General features: G+C 41.3%; 1 protein-coding gene across 2 annotated transcripts in view; it reads left to right on the top strand.

The window, feature by feature from the left end:
* LOC125432373 overlaps positions 1-21,392 on the top strand; it is a 47,286-nt gene extending 25,894 nt beyond the window's left edge. Inside the window, exons 11-28 of one of the 2 annotated variants that reach the window (XM_048495835.1) lie at positions 904-942; positions 2,766-2,792; positions 3,182-3,220; positions 4,167-4,184; positions 5,102-5,134; positions 5,570-5,611; positions 6,597-6,647; positions 6,977-7,006; positions 8,693-8,728; positions 11,213-11,260; positions 11,852-11,902; positions 14,013-14,051; positions 14,848-14,877; positions 15,876-15,905; positions 16,070-16,105; positions 16,486-16,527; positions 18,682-18,720; positions 21,177-21,392. In XM_048495835.1, coding sequence (XP_048351792.1) covers positions 904-942; positions 2,766-2,792; positions 3,182-3,220; positions 4,167-4,184; positions 5,102-5,134; positions 5,570-5,611; positions 6,597-6,647; positions 6,977-7,006; positions 8,693-8,728; positions 11,213-11,260; positions 11,852-11,902; positions 14,013-14,051; positions 14,848-14,877; positions 15,876-15,905; positions 16,070-16,105; positions 16,486-16,527; positions 18,682-18,717 — 627 coding nt within the window. In that variant the 3' untranslated portion in view covers positions 18,718-18,720; positions 21,177-21,392. Of the gene's footprint in view, positions 1-903; positions 943-2,765; positions 2,793-3,181; positions 3,221-4,166; positions 4,185-5,101; positions 5,135-5,569; positions 5,612-6,596; positions 6,648-6,976; positions 7,007-8,692; positions 8,729-11,212; positions 11,261-11,851; positions 11,903-14,009; positions 14,052-14,847; positions 14,878-15,875; positions 15,906-16,069; positions 16,106-16,485; positions 16,528-18,681; positions 18,721-21,176 lie in introns of both variants that reach the window. The other variant, XM_048495834.1, reaches the window with a different exon arrangement.
* Positions 21,393-22,418: the final 1,026 nt, after the last annotated feature.

Raw genomic sequence — 22,418 nt, 5'->3', positions numbered from 1 at the left:
ATGCAAAATTTCGCAATGGCAAGAGTAATAGGTCTAATATTATCTTCTAATAAAAGAGGCGTGTCTCCATATGATCCTAATTTTGGAGCAAAGGAAAAATTAAAAGATTTCTAGCATCAGAAAAATGAGTTCATTAAAAAAAATTGTGTGATATACAGTTCAATCCACATGGGAAAGAATCCTCCACGGCAGCCCGAGATGATGCAGTGAAAGCAACACCATGCCACCTCCAATGGGACTCTGGGCACTGTATCTCACCCTCAACTGCGCCACCGTCTGTGTTTAGGCTAATGCAGCTCTGGGTCAGGAGGCCGCTTCTGGGTTGGGGACCTCAGAGCTCCATGATGCCCACTCACTTCCATGTTAGCTCTCCCTGCCAGCATAAGTGCCAGTTATGCCAGTGGGGTGGACAACTGGACAATTGCCTGTTCCAGGAGTCACTTTGCCCCCACTAGATAGGGCTGATAGAGTGTCTATACTACCTACATCGCAGTTGCATACTCTATCAGATATGGTACCTTAAAATACCTCTCTCTAGACAGTGAGGCACTTAGGTGTATATCAAGGAATAGTCACATATGAATAGTAATTGGGAAATGCATCATATGGAAGAATACTGACAAACTGAGTAGAGCCATCTACTGACTGTACATACTTCATCTAATGAATTCCCATTTCCTCCTTCTCCGCTAGTGTACTCCATAGCTGGAAGCAATGGTCCTGATTTAGGCTAAATTTATTATCTGTTGCTTGAATTATTAACGTTGCTGTAATAAGTTTAGCTTTTGATCAACTCTTTGTGCATTGAACAGAGGACCAAAGAGAGCATCATTTTAATTCTCAGTGTATGCTGAATTAAATTATTTGGAATAAATTATTAATTGAATTTTGTTTTGTTAACAGAGTGCAGCTGACATTAGTGGTCAGTCTTCATATGGTCAGGTAAGAGTTCTCTTTGCTTTACAGGTTGTTGGGTTTTTTTGCAGTACAACTTTAATTCAGGTCACATTTAATTCAAGTCACAGAGCAGCATATAGAAAATAAAGTAAAGGATAAAACATATTACAAGGTAAAACATATTAAGACAGTAGACATGTATCTAAAAGGAATAAAAGCAAAACCCATTGGTAAAAGGAAGTTGGGGGCACAAGAGATATGGGTATATAAAAGAAACAAAAGCATAAATACCAAAGGAGCATAAAATCTTCAAAACTATTTAAAAGGGGGGATAGGTATAATAGACAATACAATTGGTTGTTTGAAGACTATAGCCAGAGGTGGGATTCAGCCGGTAGAACTGGTAGCTAAACATAGCTTGGTTCGGCAAACCGGCTGCTGAAAGGCCTCTCACTTCCCAGCATGGCAGGGGGAGCGAGGGGCCTTTCAACGCCTCCTTGCTCCCCCTGCCATGCTGGGAAGCAAGGCGCTTTTGAAAGCCTCGGCAACCAACTTCTGCAAGGCTTTCAAAAGTGCCTCGCTTCCTGGCATGGCAGGGGTAGTGAGGGACTTTTCAAAGCCTCCTCGCTCCCCCTGCCATACCGAGAAGTGAGGCGCCTTTGAAAGCCTTTCAGAAGCCTCCTGCCGAGGCAACCGGGTTCTGCAAGGCTTTCAAAAGCACCTCGCTTCCCGGCATGGCAGGGGGAGCGTGGGGCCCTTGCTCTTGCTGCTATGGCACAGTGGGGCAGTAGTGTGATCTCCTTGCATTTCTCTGTTTACACAGGAGGCAACCGTTTGCTTGCTGGTTTCAATGGATCTCTGCTTTTCTGGTTCTCTGAACTCTGTCCATCAACTCCCTTTTTAAGGCACAGATCTCATCACACCTGGTAGTTGCAGATAATGGGCTTTGTTAAAGTCCTTTAAATTGCAGTTATATCAATATACCTGACTGTGATTGCAGCTATATCGATATTATAGCCCCTTTCCAAAAATAACCTCCCCAAAGAAAAAAGCAAAGAAATTCCCTGAACCACACTCTGCTGAAGTAGGGGACCATGTCCTAGAACTGATATCTCTCCCCACTCCACATTCACACAGATAATCTCCCCCCCCCCCCCCCCGGTTTTCAAATGCAATAAAAGACATGATTTTGCAGTGATTCTCTATTTTTATCAATATATCAATATAATAAATAACAAAAAATTGAAGTAATAGTAAATCTGAAGAGGGGAGAGGTGTGCACAAATGTGGAAGGCAGTGAAAGGGTCTGGTGATGGGTGGAGGGAAGATGTCCAAAGCAACACTGTGTTCACTGGCAAATTTCCCCAACTCTGGCAGTGAAAAAAATGAAAGTTGTGCTTAAAGTGATGTTTCTTTGCTCAAGGAGAGTGGGGCTCGGGGAAATGAAATATATCTATGCAAGAAATCTTGCTGCGATGGACATTTGCCCCGCCACACGACAGACACCTGGTACATAATAGGCCAATAAAAAGTTTTGGTTTTCTTCTAGTGATCATAGCAATTTGTTTAGAACGATCTCATAAAACTATTTTATTTTTTACCTGAAAACAACAATAATAAATCACTCTAATATCTTAGTTGTTTTGTTAGTGCTTTATGATTATTTGTTGCTCTTTTAAATGAATATACTTTATGCTGTTTGATTTTATTTGTGCTGCTGGTTATTGTTTCTTGTGTGTATTTTATTTTTATTATTTTAATTCTTTAATTCTTTTATCACATTGAGTGGTGAACAGAATGACAGGATATAAAATGTTTGAAATATATAAGTAAATATACAAGCTTATATTGAGTTTTTTTTCTTGCAGTCGGTGTCTGTAGAGAAAGGTCCCAAGGTATGCTTTTTTCCCATCACCAATAAATTTTAAATGTCAGATTAAATTTTAATTGGCTGTAAATTGCCGTAAAGTTAATAGAGTGATGACAATTTAGCAAGTGTTTTTCCTCATGACCACACAGTTGTAATTAAACCAGCCAGATAATGTCACCCAGCAAATCCTTCCATCATGGAGGATCATTTTTAGGTATTACGCAGCCATTACTCAGTCTGGGGTAGGGGAAGAGAAAAAATATTATTTCCTGACATTTCTAGAAGTATTATAGTTTTACCAGTTCCTAGCATATCACATGCTTTTTCTTTGCTTTTTCTCTCCCCCCTTCCTTCCTTTTTCTTTGCTTTTCCTTCCCTCTTGGAAATTACAATTTCTTTGTTTTCTTTTTAAAGGTGGTGTCCTACCCAGAGACTCAACCTTTCCCACCTGAGGTAAGCACTTTTTCAACTTCACATTTTTGATACAATTCAGAGAACAGAGAGATAGATGTAATGGAGGCTGACCATGTCAACCCATATAGGTCCCAGTGACTTCTAAAGGTGGGCCAGAATTCCATTTTAGTAAAAAGATGTGCTGAGTTTTTCCCCTGTCTTCCTGTAGTCCAGGGGTCTGCAATCTGCGGCTCTCCAGACGTTCATGGACTACAAATCCCATCAGCCCCTGCCAGCATGGCCAATTGTAGTCCATGAACATCTGGAGGAGCCACAGGTTGCAGACCCCTGCTGTAGTCTGTCCTCCAAGGAATTTTTCTCCTTAACCAAGTACCAGAAGCACATTTTACAAATCAATATGAAACTGATTGAATTTAAAACATTTGTATGTAGTATGTTTTCCAGAATACAATGGCAATTGACTATTTATTACAAACCTTAATTTTGCTCAGCATCTCTTGAGATCAGAGGCATAGCAAGGGGGGAAAGCTCCCGGTGCACTGGTGCTTCCTCCGGCCCCGCCCTGCCTCGGAACGCCACACCCCCACCCCGTTTCCCCCTCGCCACACCCCCACCCGTCCCCTTGGAGCTATGCCTCTGCTTGAGATAAAGGCACTTGCAAGGGTTTGGCAGCAAAGGTTGCATTTTTAAATTATGTCTGCTTTATATCTTTATATAAAAGACAAGGTGTGTTGATGACAACTCACTTTTAAAGAGTTGTGCAGGCACTCAAATGGAGGGGATAGGCCGTGTTGATGTGAGTGCATTGAATAATGTAAAATGGGTGGGACCCACTGTTGCCATGATCAATGACAAAAATAATCAGCAACAATTTTCTAGAGCCTGTTGTATTTTTTGGCACAACTGTTTTTTTATTGCTTGTAAAGTAATAATACAGGTAGTAATCTAACACTGTGTTTCTCCCCCTCCCTTTTTTTTCTAATAGCGTGAAACTTACTCTTCGGCAAGTACATTTCCTTTTTAAATATGAGAGAACAATTAGACATATGAGAAAAAATTATTTGTTCATTTACTCTAGATTCTCTGTTGAAGAAAACATTCACAAATACTGTTTAGACCATTTTATTCCTCTTTCCTGCCGTTGGTGCTCAGGGCTCAAAAAGGAAAGTTACTTTTAAATGTGCTTATGCTGGGTTTCTGCATTCATTGGTGGCCAAGCAGGAAAGCTAATTTACAACTGCATTGCAAACCTTTTTGAGCTTTATAGTATATATGCCATTTTAATTTCACTTAATTGTCCTTAGATTGAGACAGTATTTCTGTTGATAGCAGAAAGCACATCTTTTGCTAGTGGCCTCTAGGAAGATGACAAGATCTTGGATGAATTAGGTCATGCTTCATAACAGCACATGTAATTTAAAATAACATATTTAGCAATATTGCGTTAATTGTGTGTTCATTTAAAGGTTTTCTTTCATTAGTGTTCTAATATTAGCAGCAGCAATGTGGGGGCTTCTCCACTTCATTGGCTTTAATACTTTTGGGTGGCATTTTGCCAGCCAGCAGTATCATTTATCTTGATACAAGTTTGACTTAATTCAATAGAACATTTTTCCAACTTGCATGCTTGAAAGCTGGAACACAAATAATTTAAGCAAAATTTCCTTCTAGGTCCTGCTTATTTTACTCAACATATTTGATTCATTAGCTGAGATCAGCTCTATGAATACCCGATTGTGAAATTTGTAAAAATTTATATTTACAAATATATTTTATAGTCATTACTATAGAACAGTGGTTTCCAAATGCCTAAGCTTTGAGGCACCGTTCTTATATAGACCTGTGTCTGCTTCAGAACTTCAGTACATTGCAAGGGATTTTGGAAACTGAGACCATTAATGATCTATAAATTTATTTCAGAAATATGGCCATTCTCAAGTCATCCAGTCCCAGGTAAGAATCCTTTTTCCAACTAGCCTCTTTGACTGTGTATTCCCAACAGAGAGGCATACAACTGCTGAATGGGTTTTGTTGATTAGATTGGGAGATGGGCTTCATGATGTGTTGATGACCCTTTATTTTGATATTGCCTCCTTCAGTCCCATAAATATAGACATTTCCAAATACAGTGAACTGAGAGGCAATGATCGCTTCATGGAAAGTTAAGATGGCATTTCTCTTTGTATCCTCACTTAGTCACTGAAGACCTACCAGAATAAATAGAAGAATGTTGGTTGTTGTGGGTTTTCTGGGCTGTGTGGCCGTGATCTGGTAGGGGCAAATTTTAAGGTGATTTAAGACCTGTGTAGGAGATAATCTTGCCCAAGTTTTATCTTTAAATCATTTTTTGCAAGCAGCAAAACAACTGAATCTTCATTCTTTTAACAGGGTGGACAAATTTCATCAAGTGGTAGCTCCGTATATGGAAAGGTAAGCACTCTGTATTTTTCTAACAGCACTCTGTATTTTTCTAACAGGTAAGCACTCTGTATTTTTCTAACAGCAACTCCCCACTTGCTATTTAGCTGGCAGGTGGAGAGGGTGCTGTGAGGAATGACACCAGATTGGGAGTAGAGGGGATGCCTGCAGCAACCTGACATGCTGATATGCACCTGGACATGGTATCTGCACATTGGTGGGTAGTTCCGGGGATGTAGTATTTGGGTAAAACCTTATGGTTAAACTACTGCACTTAGGAAGTGATATCAGTATGTTGCCAGTGGCAGACTCCTGGTTTCCAGGGGGCATCTGGCAACCTTAAAAAGAAGTGGGAATTAATTTGAATGTGGTCCCAGAATATCCTTATGCCCTGTATGTGGCTGAACTCCATGTTAGCTCTGCAATGTTTGATGTATAGATAAATGGAATCAAGACATGAACTGTATCTTTGTGTTTATTTGTGACAGCTATTAACTACTTTGTGGGGCAAAATCTAATATTTTGCCAATGTAATATGAACATTTAATATAGCTTTTGCCGCTCAGTTTTCTCTAGCAGTGTTAAACAAGTTGTGCCTGTTAAGTTGGTAACATATTAGTTTACACAGGCCTCAAAGCAGCATTTCCTAAGATAAGAACAGGAACCACAGGTATCTACAATTCACCTACATTACATAAGTTTCACACATTCTTCCTTTGATTTCATTATCTGCCTTCTGTTGCTGGTGCCAACAGCAATTCTTATAAACAGTTCAAAGGTTCTGTGAAAATGCCAGAGGAAATCCTGCAGGACCACTGTACAATATTTGGAGTGGGCTCCATTTTACTTACCTTACCTTAAAAGTTTTAATTATTTCTTCTAGTTTCAACTTGTTATTGTGATTTGGCTGTTTTCCTATTTGTATCCCACTTTTATATATATTATAGAAAAGCAGATACAAAAGCCACAACAACCCCTCTTCATTCTTTCTAATTAGGGTTCATCTCCCCAGACTGGCTCATCAAAAGACATCCGCATTACCATTGAGGTACCACTGTTCAACTGGAAAGCAATACTTGGAATGTCATAAATTACATATCTTAACTAGATGCATATAATGATCCAACAGGATTTAGAATAATTTTCTAATGTAATTGCCTTAAAAACCTTATCTATATTCAGGAACAGCTAGGGAGAATGGGGGAGAATGAGAAGGGGGCTCTATACCTACTAATAGACATCAACTAACACATTCTACTATAGTATATCTAATGAGCAAGACTTTGAACAACAGATGGGGATTATTCTTGGTAAGGCTTCTATGCATCAACAAATCCATTAATAAAATAAATAAACACTTTTTTGTTTTTTGCACAGACTGGGCAAAGAGGTCGGGTGTGTGATAAGGTAAGTCATCTTTTTCATTAAGGTGGATTAAAACTGTTTGATGAACGAGATTGCAAATACAAAATCACACCCCTTTTCTCCTTTAAAAGATAATGCCTACTAGTGTCACAGCTGATAGCATAATTTACAATGCCGTGTTATGAGTCCTTATAATACAATTTTAACTGTAACATTTAGCAGTTATATAGTACTTTAAAGTGTTCAAAACATTTTATTCATTCCTCACACATAGGTCTCCTTTCCCCCCCAAGGAACTTAGAGTAGCATACATGGATAAAGCTATTCCATCTCCCCAATCCCCCTTATAACCTGGTTAGGCTGAGAGAGGTCGAATCCCCACTTGAAATTTGCACGCAGATCCAAACCTGTTCGTTGTGAAACCGTGTCCTCTTCATCAGAGTTTCTCCCTCCCCACCGCAGCAAACACACAGCAGACACACCCGGTTGCAGAACTCTTAGCAATCCCCACTACCAGGCGAGCTCACTTCGCCGGTCTCCCCTGATTGGTTGGCGTGCCTTGATGGGGCGGGACCTTTTCCCACTGCGGAAACATACATTGTAGGGGTGTGATAAAAAAAAACCAGCGTGTAAAAGTTTAACGTTTAACTGTTTAACTGTGCAAACAGTTAATCGTTACCTGTGTAAACCATGAACGATTCAAAGTTATGCGTTTGACTGTTTAATGTTTGCATCCCCTTCTGCTGGCCGATCGCAAAAGCGGAAATGAAACCAAGGAAAGGCTGCGTGGGCATCGCAGTGCTGATTGGTTGCCTAAATTCTGCGTCACACTCCAGGGCGTGAAAGGAGTCAGTGTTTCAACCCTCATCCCTCCCCTCGGATCAGCTCTGAACCGTGTGAATGGGATCCATGCCACTTGCAACCAGGTCCTGCCAGAACACAGATTAACGGGGAGAATGAGCACCAGAAATGGAAACTGCCATGCAAACAATGGGGAGGTTGTCCCTCAAACCTGGTTAGTTTGTGTTCTGAAACCTGGCTAAGAGGCTGAAGAATCTCTGCAGTAGTGCACAAAATGGCGGGAGCAACTCTGAAATTGACAAGAGCTCCATCAGCAAGCAGGCAGGAAAAAATAACCGTTTCAGCTAGCAACACATGTGTTCTCTGCATTGTGGAAACACAAAAGGCCAAAATAGAACTTTAAAACGTCTGCAGGATGTTTTATTTGTGCTGTGTGGAAAGTACCATTGTTTGCAAGAAATCCTGTTTCATGGAAATATATGATAATGGGTAAAAATACCTATCCAGCTTTGCAAGACTCTCAGCTTTGTTTCGAGTCTGTGAAATTAATGTGTAACAAAGAATTAAATATCTGTATCAACTTGCGCTGAAAACATGTTTCAATCCACTGTGAATATGGGAATGGGGATAATGCAGAGCCATTAGATGATCTGAAAGTGCATCCACAGAAGTTATGTTTTGTTTGTCCTAAAGGCAATTCAGTGCACCTTTGTGAAGTCTGGTTGATAGGCGGAGAAAACAGATGAGACTCATGAGTCATGTCTACAGGGCTAGATGCTAGTTTTTAACCAAGGCTGAGACCCATATCTGACTTGAAAACATTTTATAACCATGCTAGAAAAAGCTGACTGAAGTGTGTGTGTGTGACAGAGGAAGACAATACTGCCTCTTCTCAATGAAATAATTGTTATTGCTGTTCTTTTACAGAGTTCATCCTCCTATAACAGCCAAGCTTGCATCAAGGTATGTATCTTCAGGCCAATTTTAAGGGTGCCTCATCATACCAATGAAGGTGGTGTTCTAGTTGGCACTTACACTGGCATGAATTGTGTGGGTGGCAAATTAAGGTTGCTGACATGATAGCTCCGGGCCACATCATGCCTCAGACAAAATACCATGTGAGGCACATCAATGAATAATAGGACAATTGGTTTTTCAGTTTCTGAGAAATTAGGACAAGAGAATTAGAGAAGGAAAAACAGAGAGCTTAAAGATGGCAAATCATTTTCTAATGATGAGTGAGGACCTAATCATTTAAGAAGCCTCATCATAGGAAGTTTTTGAAAGGGACTACATAAATATATTGTTGAAGGCTTTCATGGCTGGAATCAACTGTCTGTTGTGGGTTTTTTGGGCTGAGTGCCTGTGGTCTGGTAGTTTTTCTCCTAATGTTTTACTTACATCTGTAGCTACCATCTTCGCAGCGAGATGTGTTTCTTTCTGTGGCACAGTGTGGAGTGATTGTATGGTGGGGTATATATTTTTTCCACCTCATGGGTGGGGTTAGGCACATTTGCATGAGTCTGAGTGGAGTTCATTTACAATTGTATTTGTTGTTGCATTTGCAATCACATTCACAACTGCATTTGCATTTGCAACTTCACTAGCATGTGTGTGGGTGCAGTTCATTTGCAGTAGCCTTTAGTGTCTCTGCGCTTTGATTTTGGTGTTTTTTAATACTGGTAGCCAGGTTTTGTTGATTTTCCGACTTTCTTCCTTTTTGTTGAAATTGTCCTGGTGTTTCTGGATTTCAGTGGCTCTGGCTCCTCTGTGTAGCCTGACACAACAGCTATCCGAGTTATGAATTTTTGTGTCTTCAAATAAGATTCTATGTCCAGCTTGACTTAGAGCATGTTCAACTGCTGCTGATTTCTCTGGTTGTATTAATTGGTAGTGCATCAGCAAATGGGTCCAGTGCAACAGCAAATGCAACTATAAATGAACTCCATTCAGTCACATGCAAATGTACTCATCCCCCTGTGATGTGGACAAAATATATACCCCATCATACAATCACTCCACACTGTGTCATGGAGTGAGACACATTTCACTATGACACGCCTCTAAATATGCCAGCCATGAATGTGGGCAAAATGTTAGGAGCAAAAACTACTAGGACATTTTTGCATGGCACAATTACACTGGGGTTGAACCAGGATCATATATATCAAGTCTATTTTATTCTGGTTTCTGCCTATTCACAGCTCCCCGCTTCTGCCCAGGAGCAGAGTTAGGACCAGTAAGAAATGCTCCAGTTTGCTCTGCATAAGCCGGACATCTGTATTTACTTCAGAAGCATGTCTGACCATGCACAGTGTCCCATGTTCTGATTGGCTGTTGTTTTTGAGTGACAGCTTGAATGGACGTCAGGTGGGGAGATCAGGCGGCTGAGTGGGAAAAATAAACCGGTCATGCTCTCGATTGGTTTTTGCATGGTACAGCACAAGCAGGGTCACACCGTGACTTTTTAAAAGAACCTTCAAAATGGCGATTTTTGAAAATCCCAGGCTAAGGTAAATATCATGGGGCAACACTGCAGCAGGCCCGCATTAGGACTGGGAACTGTGCAGAATTCTCAGCTGCACAGGGATATTTTGCTTGCTCACCCTGGGATATTTTGGCCATGCAAAAACAACCCTAGACCACAGCCACACAACCTGGAAAACCCACAACAGCAGTACTACATAAATTTTGTCAGGAGTGATTCTGGCATCAGGAGAGAACAATGTTGTAAGAAATGTCAGGCTGCCACTGAAGATGTATTCTAGCCATATGTCAGGTTCTTCCTCTGCTTTTCCATAACATGTGGTACAATTTCCACCATGTCTAATGCTATTATACTGTCATTTGAAGATCAAGATGGAGAAAGAAGCATAGAATACTTTAGGCTCAGGAAGCTTTCATATCATTTGAGTGCAGTAAAATAAGAGGCTTTGGAGAAGGCTTGGTTTGATTGTATTTTTGTGGCTTCCTGTTTCTTAAAAAAATTAAAATATAAATTCTTTATTAAATTCTTCAAAAAGAATACATATAGAGAAGAAAGCGGGGGGGGGGCACAAAATCAATATTGTACAGATATTTCTACCTCCATCTTCATATTCATCCAAGAGATGACTATCTTATACTGTATCTATATAATATATATCAAATACATATCTAATTCATATCATAGAGAAGAATAAGAAACCAAAAATAAGAAAAACTAATACAATATAATCTAAAACATGAAAAAAGTCATCACACTCATACCTTTTATGTACTAATAAATACTTGAATATTTACACGCATATAAAAATAATTCTGTCTATACTGGGTTGCCTTTTCTTATGAAGAAATCTGCATGCAACTGAGCAAGGTTTGCATATTAAATGTTGCTTACTTTCTCAAACAAAATGGCATTTGATCATCCTTTAATGGTAGCACCGCTAATTTCCTTATTCTTTACAGGTCCAGACTGTTAGCTCACAGGGCGGCAGCAGCAGTTATGGCACACAGGTAGTTATGATTTTGCCGCTGCATACTGAGTGACCAAGTGTTATATAATGGACAGAGTAGTGAATGTGGAATAGGGAGACATAGGTTCAACTCCCCATTAACCATGAAATTCAATGAATGACATTGGGTCAGTTATCATGACTCATCCTAACAGCCATTGTGGTATAGGGGTTAACAGTCGTGGACTCTAATCTGGAGAACTGAGTTTGAGTCCCCACTCCTCCAGATGAGTGGTGGAGTCTTATCTGGTGAACCAGATATGTTTCCCCACTCCTACAATCCTGCTGGGCTAGTCACAGTTCTTTGGAACTCTCTCACCCCCACCTATCTCACAAGGTGTCTGTTGTGGGGAGAGGAAAAGAGTTTGTAAGTCCCTTTGAGTCTCCTTACAGGAGAGAAAGGGGGGTATAAATCCAAGCTCCTCTTTCTCTTTTGCCTTTGCCGCCACCTCCTCCTTCTAACCTTACTCACCAAATTCTTAGAAGATGGGTATAGGAAAAGGGGTAGTTTGTGTATACTGCTCGTTGTTCTCTAAATCAAAATGCCCATATCGCCTTGTAACCATTGCATGACTGTCTGTTTTCTTTATAGGGCCAGTACTCAGGTTCACAGAGCAGCAGCAGCAGCAGCTATGGCACACAGGTAAATTTGACATCATGATTATAGAGACAACTGGTGTTATATGGTAAATAGAATATTGTAGATGTCAGTTCAAATACCTTACTTACCATGAAACTGCACAGGTAATTTTGAGTGTGGCACTATGCCTTAATCTAATCCAACTGACAGGATTGCTGTGAGGTAAAAAAATTACTTGAAGGAAGGGTGGGATAATTATTTTCACTTAAATCTCAGTAGCCAAATATTATCAGCAGTTTTTAAATATTAGCCTCAAAGATATAAATATTTCTTTTGGTGAAATGTATCAGAAAAAGATGTATCTGAAAAAGATGATAGAACAGATAGATAGAATGAAAATAAAAGATGGTTAATTTTTTTCAATAATCTAACAGCAATTAAAATTGTAAGAATATTTTAGTTGACAATTGGCTGCATTAAAAACTTTAGTTGACAATTGGCTGCATTAAAAACTTAAGCTGTTAGAAAGAAATCACTTTAATTCAGTATTTTTTCTTCATTTTTTAAATTTGTGAACCAAATATATTGTTTGCTCAGTATACTGGTTCTGATTATGTATTGTTACATTTTAATTTTAAACGTCTAAAAGGATGATTTAAGATTTTTCAAACAATTCAAAGGCACATAATGTATAAACAGTAATAACAGTACTGATCTGGGGCGGTATGAAATACCCCTGAAACCTGAACTATGTACTCATACAATTATAATCTATGAGTCTTGTTGTTTTCAGTTAGTCTGCTGGCTGGCCAAGGCACATGGTCTGAACCCAAAGGCCTGCCCGGTCTTATGTAGGCTTTGGACAGCCTCCCCTGGTGACGTTGCCCTGCCTGCTTGAGACATGGCTGAGCGGCCCTCCATCCACCTTTACTAGGGCGGATGCCAGGGCCTTCTCCTGCCCTTCCCGAGCAGCAACTGTGGCCTTGGTGATTCATGGCCGCACTTTTGTTTTCAGTTAGTCTCTTTGCTAAGGGAGGAATTGATTTTTGGCTGTTCTTTCCATGTTGGCAACTATTCAGGAATAGTGCTTCAGAAAACAAGTTGAACCCTATGTTTATATAAAAATTGTACTCTTGATTTCCTAATAGACCTCTTCTCAGTGGCGTATCTGCCCGGGGACATGGGGTAACCATCTGGTCACATGGGGGTGCAAAATCACCCCCCTACTTGAACAGAGAGTCAGCCTCCCTCCAGGAAGCACAGAGCAGGTTGCGTTTTCAGCTGGCATTCAAGCCACCCTGGGCACCCCCCTCCCCAGTGCAAGGAGCCTGGGAGGTGGAACGCCCCTCCCCTGCAGAACGTGCAGCGTTGTGCCTTCCTGGAGATCAGGGATGTCGCCCTATCCTTTTGCTTTTAACAGGCCCAGTCCTGCCTTGAACTATCTTTTCAAGTTATGGTGAACATTTCAACAATAACTTGAAAAGATAGTCCAAGGCAGAATTAGGTCTGTTAAAAGCTGCGGGATGGGGCCACGTTCCTAATCTTCAAGGTCAATGCCTTGGACTATGTTTTCAAGTTATGGTGAGCATTTCAACAACACACCCATGATCCTTTGCTAAATATGCAAATTGGAGATCAGGAATGTGGCCCCATCCCTCTGCTTTTAACAGACCTAATCCTGCCTTGGACTATCTTTTCAAGTTATTGTTGAAATGCTCACCATAACTTGAAAACATAGTTCAAGGCAGGACAGGACTTGCTAAAAGCATACAGATGGGGCCACATCCCTGATCTCCAGGGAGGCCAGGGAGTGGGGCTGAGGGAGACCCAACTTTGCATGCTCTGTAGATGGGCGGGGCTTCATTGGCCCCCTGCAGCAGGGATGGGAGGGGCTCCTGGGGGCGCCTAGAGGAGTCTTTGTCTCCAGGCGCCTTCTGGACTCTGTACATCTCTGCCTCTTCTTCACATAAAAGCCAAGTAATCATCCTTTTAAAACTGTATCTAGGTGTTTTCTGTGTAAATGATCACTGCGTGCATTATTTTGGTTTTAGAATGACTTCAGCATTTGAGGCAGTTGCTTAAATTCTATTATTTTAAAGCATTAGAGTAAGATACTAAGAATATATCTTTCGGAGGCTAGCAGTACAATTTTTGTTTCTTGTTTTTAAAGCAGAGTGGATCTTATTCAAGTGGTCGCAAACCTTGTGGCCAGGTATGTTATAATATTTAGAAAAGTATTTATTACCTAATAATATATCAGTATGGTAAGAAGGAGGCAAATACCTTAAAGCTGAGTATGTACAGGGAGATGCTGAAATGTCTCGTGGCTTCTACTAATAACCCCCTCCCTCCAAATGTTAATACTGGCAAATCCTTCACGTTGGTTTCTTGGCTGGAACAAAAATATAGCATTTGGGAATGTACACTGGTCTGTGGTGTGAAAGGAATTGTTATAACATTTCTTTTCTGAATAATAACAGAACTGGTTTCAAAACTTCATACATGTCGTCATGAGGGCAACATGTATAATTAATTCAATTTTGCTCATAAATATTGAACACTTCATGTATAGGTTCTCCTGACCTTCCCAGGAGTCATACCTGAGGAAAGCAGAGAAATCTAATTTTCCTTACCCCGAGGAAACACTTCCTTGCACCCCTTTTGTAGGTCATCTGATATAGTGTAAATATGAGCACTTAGTGGAAGGGAGAGCTTGCACAACACTGGATTTCCAGCACTGTAAACAAGCAAAAGGGAGCAGGAAGGGGTTGTTAAAGTTCGGTGATGCTTTGTAGAGCTGAGCAAAATTGCTATCTGCACAGCCTTCATTTTCATGTATCTGAGCAAAGTCTCTCCAGGAAACTTCCATGAAAGATGCAGATGTATATTAATCCAAAAAAATGAATGCTAAGAGTCAGTAATGTGAGAGTTTAAAGGAAGACATTTCAGATTAAAATGCAATCACGACACCCTTTCCAATAACAACAACAAACTTTTATTTTAAACAGGGAACTACATATGACAATCCCTGCGATCAGGTAAGCCTCCTTTTTCTTCATCTAAAGGCTGGGTTTTTTCTAGTTTTGGAATCTGGCTAAATATGATGGATACATGGCCATACACTGGAAATGGAGGTGGGCATACGGAATCTTTTCCTCTGACCATGTTTCTTCACAACACTGCCTCCCCTTGTCTTTTTCTCCCTGGAGAACTATCTTCAGGGCTGATTCTGGACAAAAACTGAGAGGGACTTTGAGGGGGCATAAAAGAGGATGGAAGGGAGAATTTAGCACCCATCCCTTCTCTGCATGAAATCACAGCCCGTTCCCCTGCCCCAGTGATGTAACGCCAAGAGGGCGGGAGGGGTGTGTGATGCACTGGGCGCGCGCCCCTGTGGGGGTGTGGTCGGGGCGTTCCAGGGTAGGGCAGAGGTGTGGCAGGGGCGCAGGCCACACGCGTGCCCCGGGTGCAGTTTCCTCTTGCTCCGCCCCTGCCGTGCTCTATATTGGATTGGTGATTCCTCATCCTTTTGATTATGTCAGCCAGATTCTCATCTTGACAGCCTGTGGAGAAGCATGGTCAACGGGCACAACAATGTGTAATATGGCTTGCATAGACATTAGTGTCACTTCATGCAGTAGGAACAAACTAAGTTGAAAAACAAACAAGTGGCAAAAGTTTGTGTGGAGATTTCTCAGGTGATCCTCAATAAAAGGCCATCAAACAAAATATTTAATAGAAGATGAGAAAGTAAGTTAATAGAATTACAGAGTCAGAAGGTATCCTACAGTCTTATTCTTCATGCGGGTGGCATCTCAAGTGTGAAGTTTTGTATGAAGGCAACAAAGAAAATTATCCTGAATGAAATTTACACAAATGCAAAATGTGGATGGATGGGGAGACACAAACAAAAAATATTAATGTGAAATCTGTGGATCATTGGGTAATTGAGATCATGTGTGCCTTACTAGTTTAAAAAGATTATGGAATCAATAGCAATTCTGTAATGTAATGTTTTTTTTGTTTTTTTTCATAGGGCCAGTCATCACAAAGTACATACAATCAGGTACAGATACTTTCCTTCTGCTGTTTTTATTTAATTTCACAAGGAGGAGTAAACAGAAAATGCTGTTTAGAAATGTTTGGACTCATTTGGAAATCATGCTTCCCATTTCTCAGTCTATTTTTTCATTAGATGCAGAACTGAGTAGTGATTTTTTCCCCCCATAGGGTCAATCATCATCTTCACAAAGCACATACAACCAGGTAGGAATACTTTTGTTGCTATGTTTCATTCCAGTTAGATAATATGCAGGGTTTTTTTCAGGCAATTACATAAGGAGAAATGAATAGAAACTGCCTGTCTAGCACTGAGACAACCAAAGACATAACCAATACTCAACGGCAAATTCTCCTGTAGAAGTCCCATTAATCGCTTGAACATATCCAATTCCTTTCAGTGGGGTTTGCCCAGGGGAACTTCGCTTTGAACTGTGCCCCAAATCTCCTTACTTTGTCGAGTTTGATTTATACTATAAGTACTATAAACTCTTCCATGAGTCTAGTGTCTAAACATTAGAAAGTTTTTGAAACTCAGTTGACTTTTTAGAACAATTAATTAATATTTTTTCACTCTGTTTCCCTAGGCTGGTTCCCAATTTCAAGGCAACAGTAATCCTTGTAACCCGGTAAATTTATTATTATTTATTATTCATTACTGGGTAACGTAATTAGATTGTGTCCCTTTAAGGCCTCAGTGAGCAAAGTACTTCCCATGGTGAGCAGGTGTGAGGGGTATCAGGCCAGAGCAGAGGTGTAGCTGGGCCAGAGTGTGCCCGGTGCACACTCTGGCTTTTTTTGCCCCCCCCCCCCACTTACTTTAAGAAACCGAGCAGGCTGGAGGACTGTTCTGGTGGGAACTACATTTCCCAGGGTATCCTGAGAAATATAGTTCCCACACAGGCAGGCCCGTTCTCCAGCCTGCTTGGTTTCCTAAAGTAAGTGTAGGGGGTGCCACAGGGGGGCCACTGTGGGGGGATCACCTGGGAAATGTAGTTCCCACCAGAACAGGCAGGCCTGTTCTCCAGCCGGTTCAGTTTCCTAAAGTAAGTGTGGGGGAAACCATGGGGGGGGGGTAGGGGAAAAAGGAGGCGGGACCGAGGGGATTTTTGCGACCCCCACATGACCCAAATCCGTGCGCCGGTGCATGGCACACACCCCATCCCCTGGTAGCTTCGCCACTGGGCTAGACCTAGACCTCAGTTTTCCTATGCCTCCACTTTAATTGGGGCGGATTAGCTGCAGAGACAGTGCAAGAAGGGGTAACCTAGGATCAATAACCTGTGTATACCAGGATAATCCTGAGTGAAAACTCTCAAATAAAAGGCAGTTGTACGATCAACAAATTGCACTGTATTAATAATTATTATTGAAAACAAGGAATATATTTGTAGGCAATGAACACACATAGAAAGCATGCAAGGGGTGACTAAAAGGAAAAAAGGTGAAAGTTGGATAGGGTTTCAGGGATGGGTGATAGTTACCAGTCCTGAAGGGGCATTTGGTGAAAATAGCTCTGAAGAGGAAAATGACCAGCATTTCCAGGATCTATGGTAAGAGTGCGCACACAAGTGGGGATGTTTGCATAGATCCAGAACACACACCCAATGAATGGCCAAAGGACCAATATTTATACCTCGAAATGGGTCCTGAGGCTGTATGAGTTAAGTGGGCAGGGCAGCCAGAGACAAACAATTGATTGCTTTTCCAGGATTCCAACAACATGATAGGAGTCACTTGATGAGTCGTCAAGACACAAGAGAATGCCTGGACTATTCTCTTGAATATCGATTGATTGCCGGAATGGGTACAGATAGGATAATTAATGGTCTGCTCAGAGCACTGCTTAAATCACCTTAGGGCAACACAGTGGAGATTAGCTAGCCCCATTGTCCAGCCAGGAACACTTTAGGGCCAGGGGAAAAGTTCAGGTGCTAACCACTTTCCAGCCGAGAGGCATCCTTTTTCTTTGGAGCAGTGTCTTGCTCTTATGCCAGTCTTTGGTCCCCATACCTTTATGGCACTTTTTAGTGGGAGGGGTCTGGCTGCTTACACCTCCTGCCTTTGAAGTAAGTTCTCTTGGTATTGATATCACTTCCTTCACACTTCAGTTGCACAACTATTGGCAACTGGAATATCATACTTCAGAGATATGTCCCATTCTATGAGGTGATCAAAGGACTTTGTAAAAGATCCATGTTGCCACGTGCAGCATGTGGATGGTAATACAATTGTCTACTATACTAAAACTTTTACTGTTTTTTTTTCTCTAATGTCTATTAAAGGTTTCTGAAATCTGAAATCTATGCTAAAACAAGAACATCAGTAGCCATACTGAATGGTCCAAAAAACATGTTTCGGTCTTTAATTAGTTGGGTCTGAATTCCCCAAACTCTGGTTCCCTGTGGCCACACAGCAGCTTTAGGGAATGACTTTTTAAAACTAAATGATAGCCCAAACAAACTTGAAAAACCACCATGGGAGGAGTATTCCTGCCTTTCCCCCATGCCATTTTCCATGTGGAAAAGTGGTTATATCCCTATTTTTGCTGCTCTACATGGAAACAAAACATCAACTACTTGGGTCTAAACCAGCAAGACAATGCTTACCTTCTGAAAGATTATGTGAATTAGATAACCTTTAATTGTTGGGTTCCTATGGATCATGATTCCACTGAATATTTGAGGAGATAGGCATCTGAGAGCCCTGGGGAGTCCATGAGGAGTCATCACAAAAAGTAGCACATTTAGCAAAGTAATTTTTCTTTTCATTTTTCTCTCCAGGGCAAAGGCACTTCATACAGCAACAACAGGTGTTAGCTGGTAAATATCTGTTTCTTATTGTATGGATGTAAAATATTGGCTCAACACACAAAGATAATGAGGGAATTCTAGTTACTGGGAAACAACCAATCTTGAGCCCACTGCTAAGTGCAGTCACTAAATCTCATACTCTGGTGGCTAGAAGAGAAAAATGAGAAGAGTGCTAAAAGGTACAGCAAAATGATACTGTGAACTGTTCCATACACCACAATGAGGATATATCTCAAAATATAACACTTATTTCTCAAATATTTCAGGGTTATTTTAATTGCATAATAGGTTGTGATGTGGCAAATTTTGTTGGTAGGAGCATTACCTTTCTTGCTGTTCTGAAGCATATTTCAGCTTCAGGCACTTGATCTCCCCTTGCCCTTTCCATTATATGGTTTTAAGAGGTTTGTAGAAACATCCGTAGATGCACACAGATGTTCAGTACACTCCTGTATAAACATCCAACTTGCCCACCAGCAAAGCAAGCCCTAAACACCAGAACAATATATTATAATGACAATCGAGTAAAATATTAGTGAGTATTACGATCTGCCACACATTTGGGTTCAGATGGATTCACAGAGACCTGGGCTACATTATAATACCAGCCTTGAAAACTAAAATTATGTATGGAGATTATATAATTGTGACAGATCTAGGGTTTTCTGTCCTGGCCATGGAATCATCATAGGAAACTTTTCTTTTGGGGCCCTGAAATATGTTCTAAAAGAACTAAAAGTGACACTTTCTTAGGTATTTCCATAATATGACCATTCATACCATATACTTTACTGTTTGCAGCCAAAGGCCATTACAATATAGAATCCCAACAATTAAAATATACTGATATAAAAATATACAATGATAAAACTTTATATAAGAATGGTAAAGCAGTTTCAGATTACGAAACTTGCATCTCTGTGCACATTTATCTATATAGCTTATAGATACATGTGACCCCTGTTTGTGGATACCTAAATCTGCAAATTGGAACCTCACGAACACTAAATAGATTTTTCTGCAAACTTGGGGATTTCCTTAGGTTTGCAGAAAATACTGAAAAGTTGAAAAATACATTGAGGATTTACATTTGTCCCTGTAATTTGAAAAAAAAACCCATTATCTACACATGCACCAGTTGAACTGGCAGTAGCCGCTGCCATTTCAGAGAACCTGGGAACTGCTCTGGGCCTGGCTTCCATGGTGGTAGATGCCAGAGGTAGCTTTGTTGCAAGCTGTGGCAGCAAGTGCTACTCTGGGTTCAGTGGCAACAATGCCTGGAAATAGCTCTGCCTCAAAGCAGCTCCTGGTGTCCTCCGCTGCAGCAGCCAGGATTAAAGTAGAGCTTAAGATCGGAAGTGGGATCTGGAGCCATGATTGGGGGGGATGGGATTATCCCCCACAAGTTTTGTGGGCCTCCCACTTGTGCAGAACTAAAACCAACACAGTTACTCTTCTCAGGTGGTTTCAGAGCAGCAGAATTGCAAAGTGCAAATGCTATCCACTCACCTATGGTATTGAGCTCTTGCATATTATAAGCTGTCTGCTACCCAGCTGTGTCACTCAGAATGATTCCAAACCTCTGTATTTCATGAAATAATTCAGATAACTGAAACACAGTCAAAAACACAGTGAATTCAAATGCAAGGATTCTTTCTTTATCACTAATAAAGTGCAGTCCTATGCTGCTGCTCTAGTCTAAGCTTTCTTAAACCGTTGAGCTTTGACTGGATAATTTTGCACATGAGGAATTCTGAAGTAATAAATGCTTTGTACATACCCACCTACCCCAAACTGCTTTATACTGAACCAGACCTTTGTTCCAGCAAAGTCACACTGTCTGCTGTAACTAGCAGTGGTTCTCAGGTAGAGTTCTTTCACAACATCTTCAGCTTGATCCTTCTTAAAACTGGAGAAGCCTAGGATTGGGCCTGGTAGATACTCTGTCATTGATTTATGGCCCCATAACCATCATGATCACGAACACTAATATCATAATCTTAAATATCATATGCACTTTGTAATTAATCTGATTCAGAACACCATCCAAAGGGGGGAGGGAATCCACTTCTGGGAGTTGCACGCCACCGCACTGGCAGATTTGCCTTCCCCAGGGCATTTACCTCAGTGGAAGAGTGATCACACCGATGTGTGACGGCTGAACCAGCATCCCAGCGCCCGTGCTGCCAGCATAGGAGGGGTGGGTCATGGGTGGGGCCAGGGCCTTTGCTGCCGTTACGCCAGCAGGCAGCAGTCCTGACTTAAGTCCACTGCAGCTCAGTGAGGCTTCTCAGCAGTGGGAAGGCTGTTGCTCTTTGTGAATCTCCCCATGCTGCCAGGAAGCCTCTTTGGGGGTGGCAGCCATGCGCAGCTGTAGTGCCACGACTGGGCATCTGGCTTGTGGATGGGGCTGCCTGTCATTGTAAGAAACTTAAAACAAATACTGTGATTTTTTTTTATTTTAGCAATGAGTATGGAAATGGAAAATGTACCTGAAGCTCAACAAGGGAATGTATGGTGTGAGAGAGAGATTTCAGCACAGGAGGAGGACTGGAACCCTATCCTCAGATGGACAAATGCATAGGAAAACACCCCTCTACGTGTGTTGCCACATGAGGCTACTGGAAATAAACCTTCACATTTTTAAAAATAAAACTCCAGAATAAAAAAACTTTATTCTACAGTTGCCTCAAGCTTTTCCATCACCTGTCTGTCTTGAAATGTGCCTGCAATCTTTGGCACATGACTGACTTTAGCTCTTTTTCTACTACCTTCTCTTACCCTGCTTCTTATGTGTAGAGTTGGCAACCTTAATTGTGAACCACAACCAAGGGCCAAAGTAGCTTTCCACAGCAACCATTTTGTGTTTAAATGGAATTGCCCTAATCACATACAAAAGCAGTACACAGGAAGAAAGGCAGACATTTTGCCACTTAGCTTCATGGTTCTTTACACAAGCAGTTTTATGAGTTGAGTGTGTTTGTAAGTACAAATCAATTCCACTAGATGACACTATAAGGTAGCTTTATACCAGCAGTGCAGTGATCTTTTATTGAGGCCATCATAGCCAACTGCAGTTTTATTGAGGCCATCATAGCCAACTGTGTATCCCAAGGCAACATATTGATGTAGCCCTGACATATCCTAACACATAATAAAACTTTGAATTGATAGATATTGCAGGGAAAATACAATGGATTGATGGAAACTTTTGGTGTCATGATGGCCAGGAGACTTTGCAGGAACTTGGATGTGGTGCAGAGCATTGTCAGGCATCACAGCAGAGAGAAATTGGAGGCCGGGACAAAATCCCCCTCCCCCCGAGTATGGGCGGCCCTCTTTTCCCACCACAACCTTCAGATTGGAAAACTTCTAGTGTTTTGAGGGTAAAATCTGGGGAAGGCAGGGTGCTCAGCTGGGTGAAATGCCATACAGTCCAAAGCTGCCATTTTTACCCAGGAGAAATGGCAATGCTGAACTAGATAGAGCTTTGCTCTGATCCAGCGGGGCTCTTGCAATCTTGTTGGCCTACCTATACAGCTTGGTACACCCTGTGAGTGCTTGGGATACTGGTCCAACAGGTGCACTAGAAGAGGGAGGGCACAGCGCACCCCTGACCCCTGGCACACGGAATAATCTTAAGACCCAAACAACAGCTGTTTCTGGAGCAGTGGAAAAGGAGAAATTCACACAAGTCCTCTCTAGCC

This window comes from Sphaerodactylus townsendi, linkage group LG05 (genome assembly GCF_021028975.2).
Source record: "Sphaerodactylus townsendi isolate TG3544 linkage group LG05, MPM_Stown_v2.3, whole genome shotgun sequence".
Classification (NCBI taxonomy): domain Eukaryota; kingdom Metazoa; phylum Chordata; class Lepidosauria; order Squamata; family Sphaerodactylidae; genus Sphaerodactylus; species Sphaerodactylus townsendi.
Note: the sequence above shows the minus strand (reverse complement) of the source record. Positions and strands in the feature narration are given on the sequence as shown.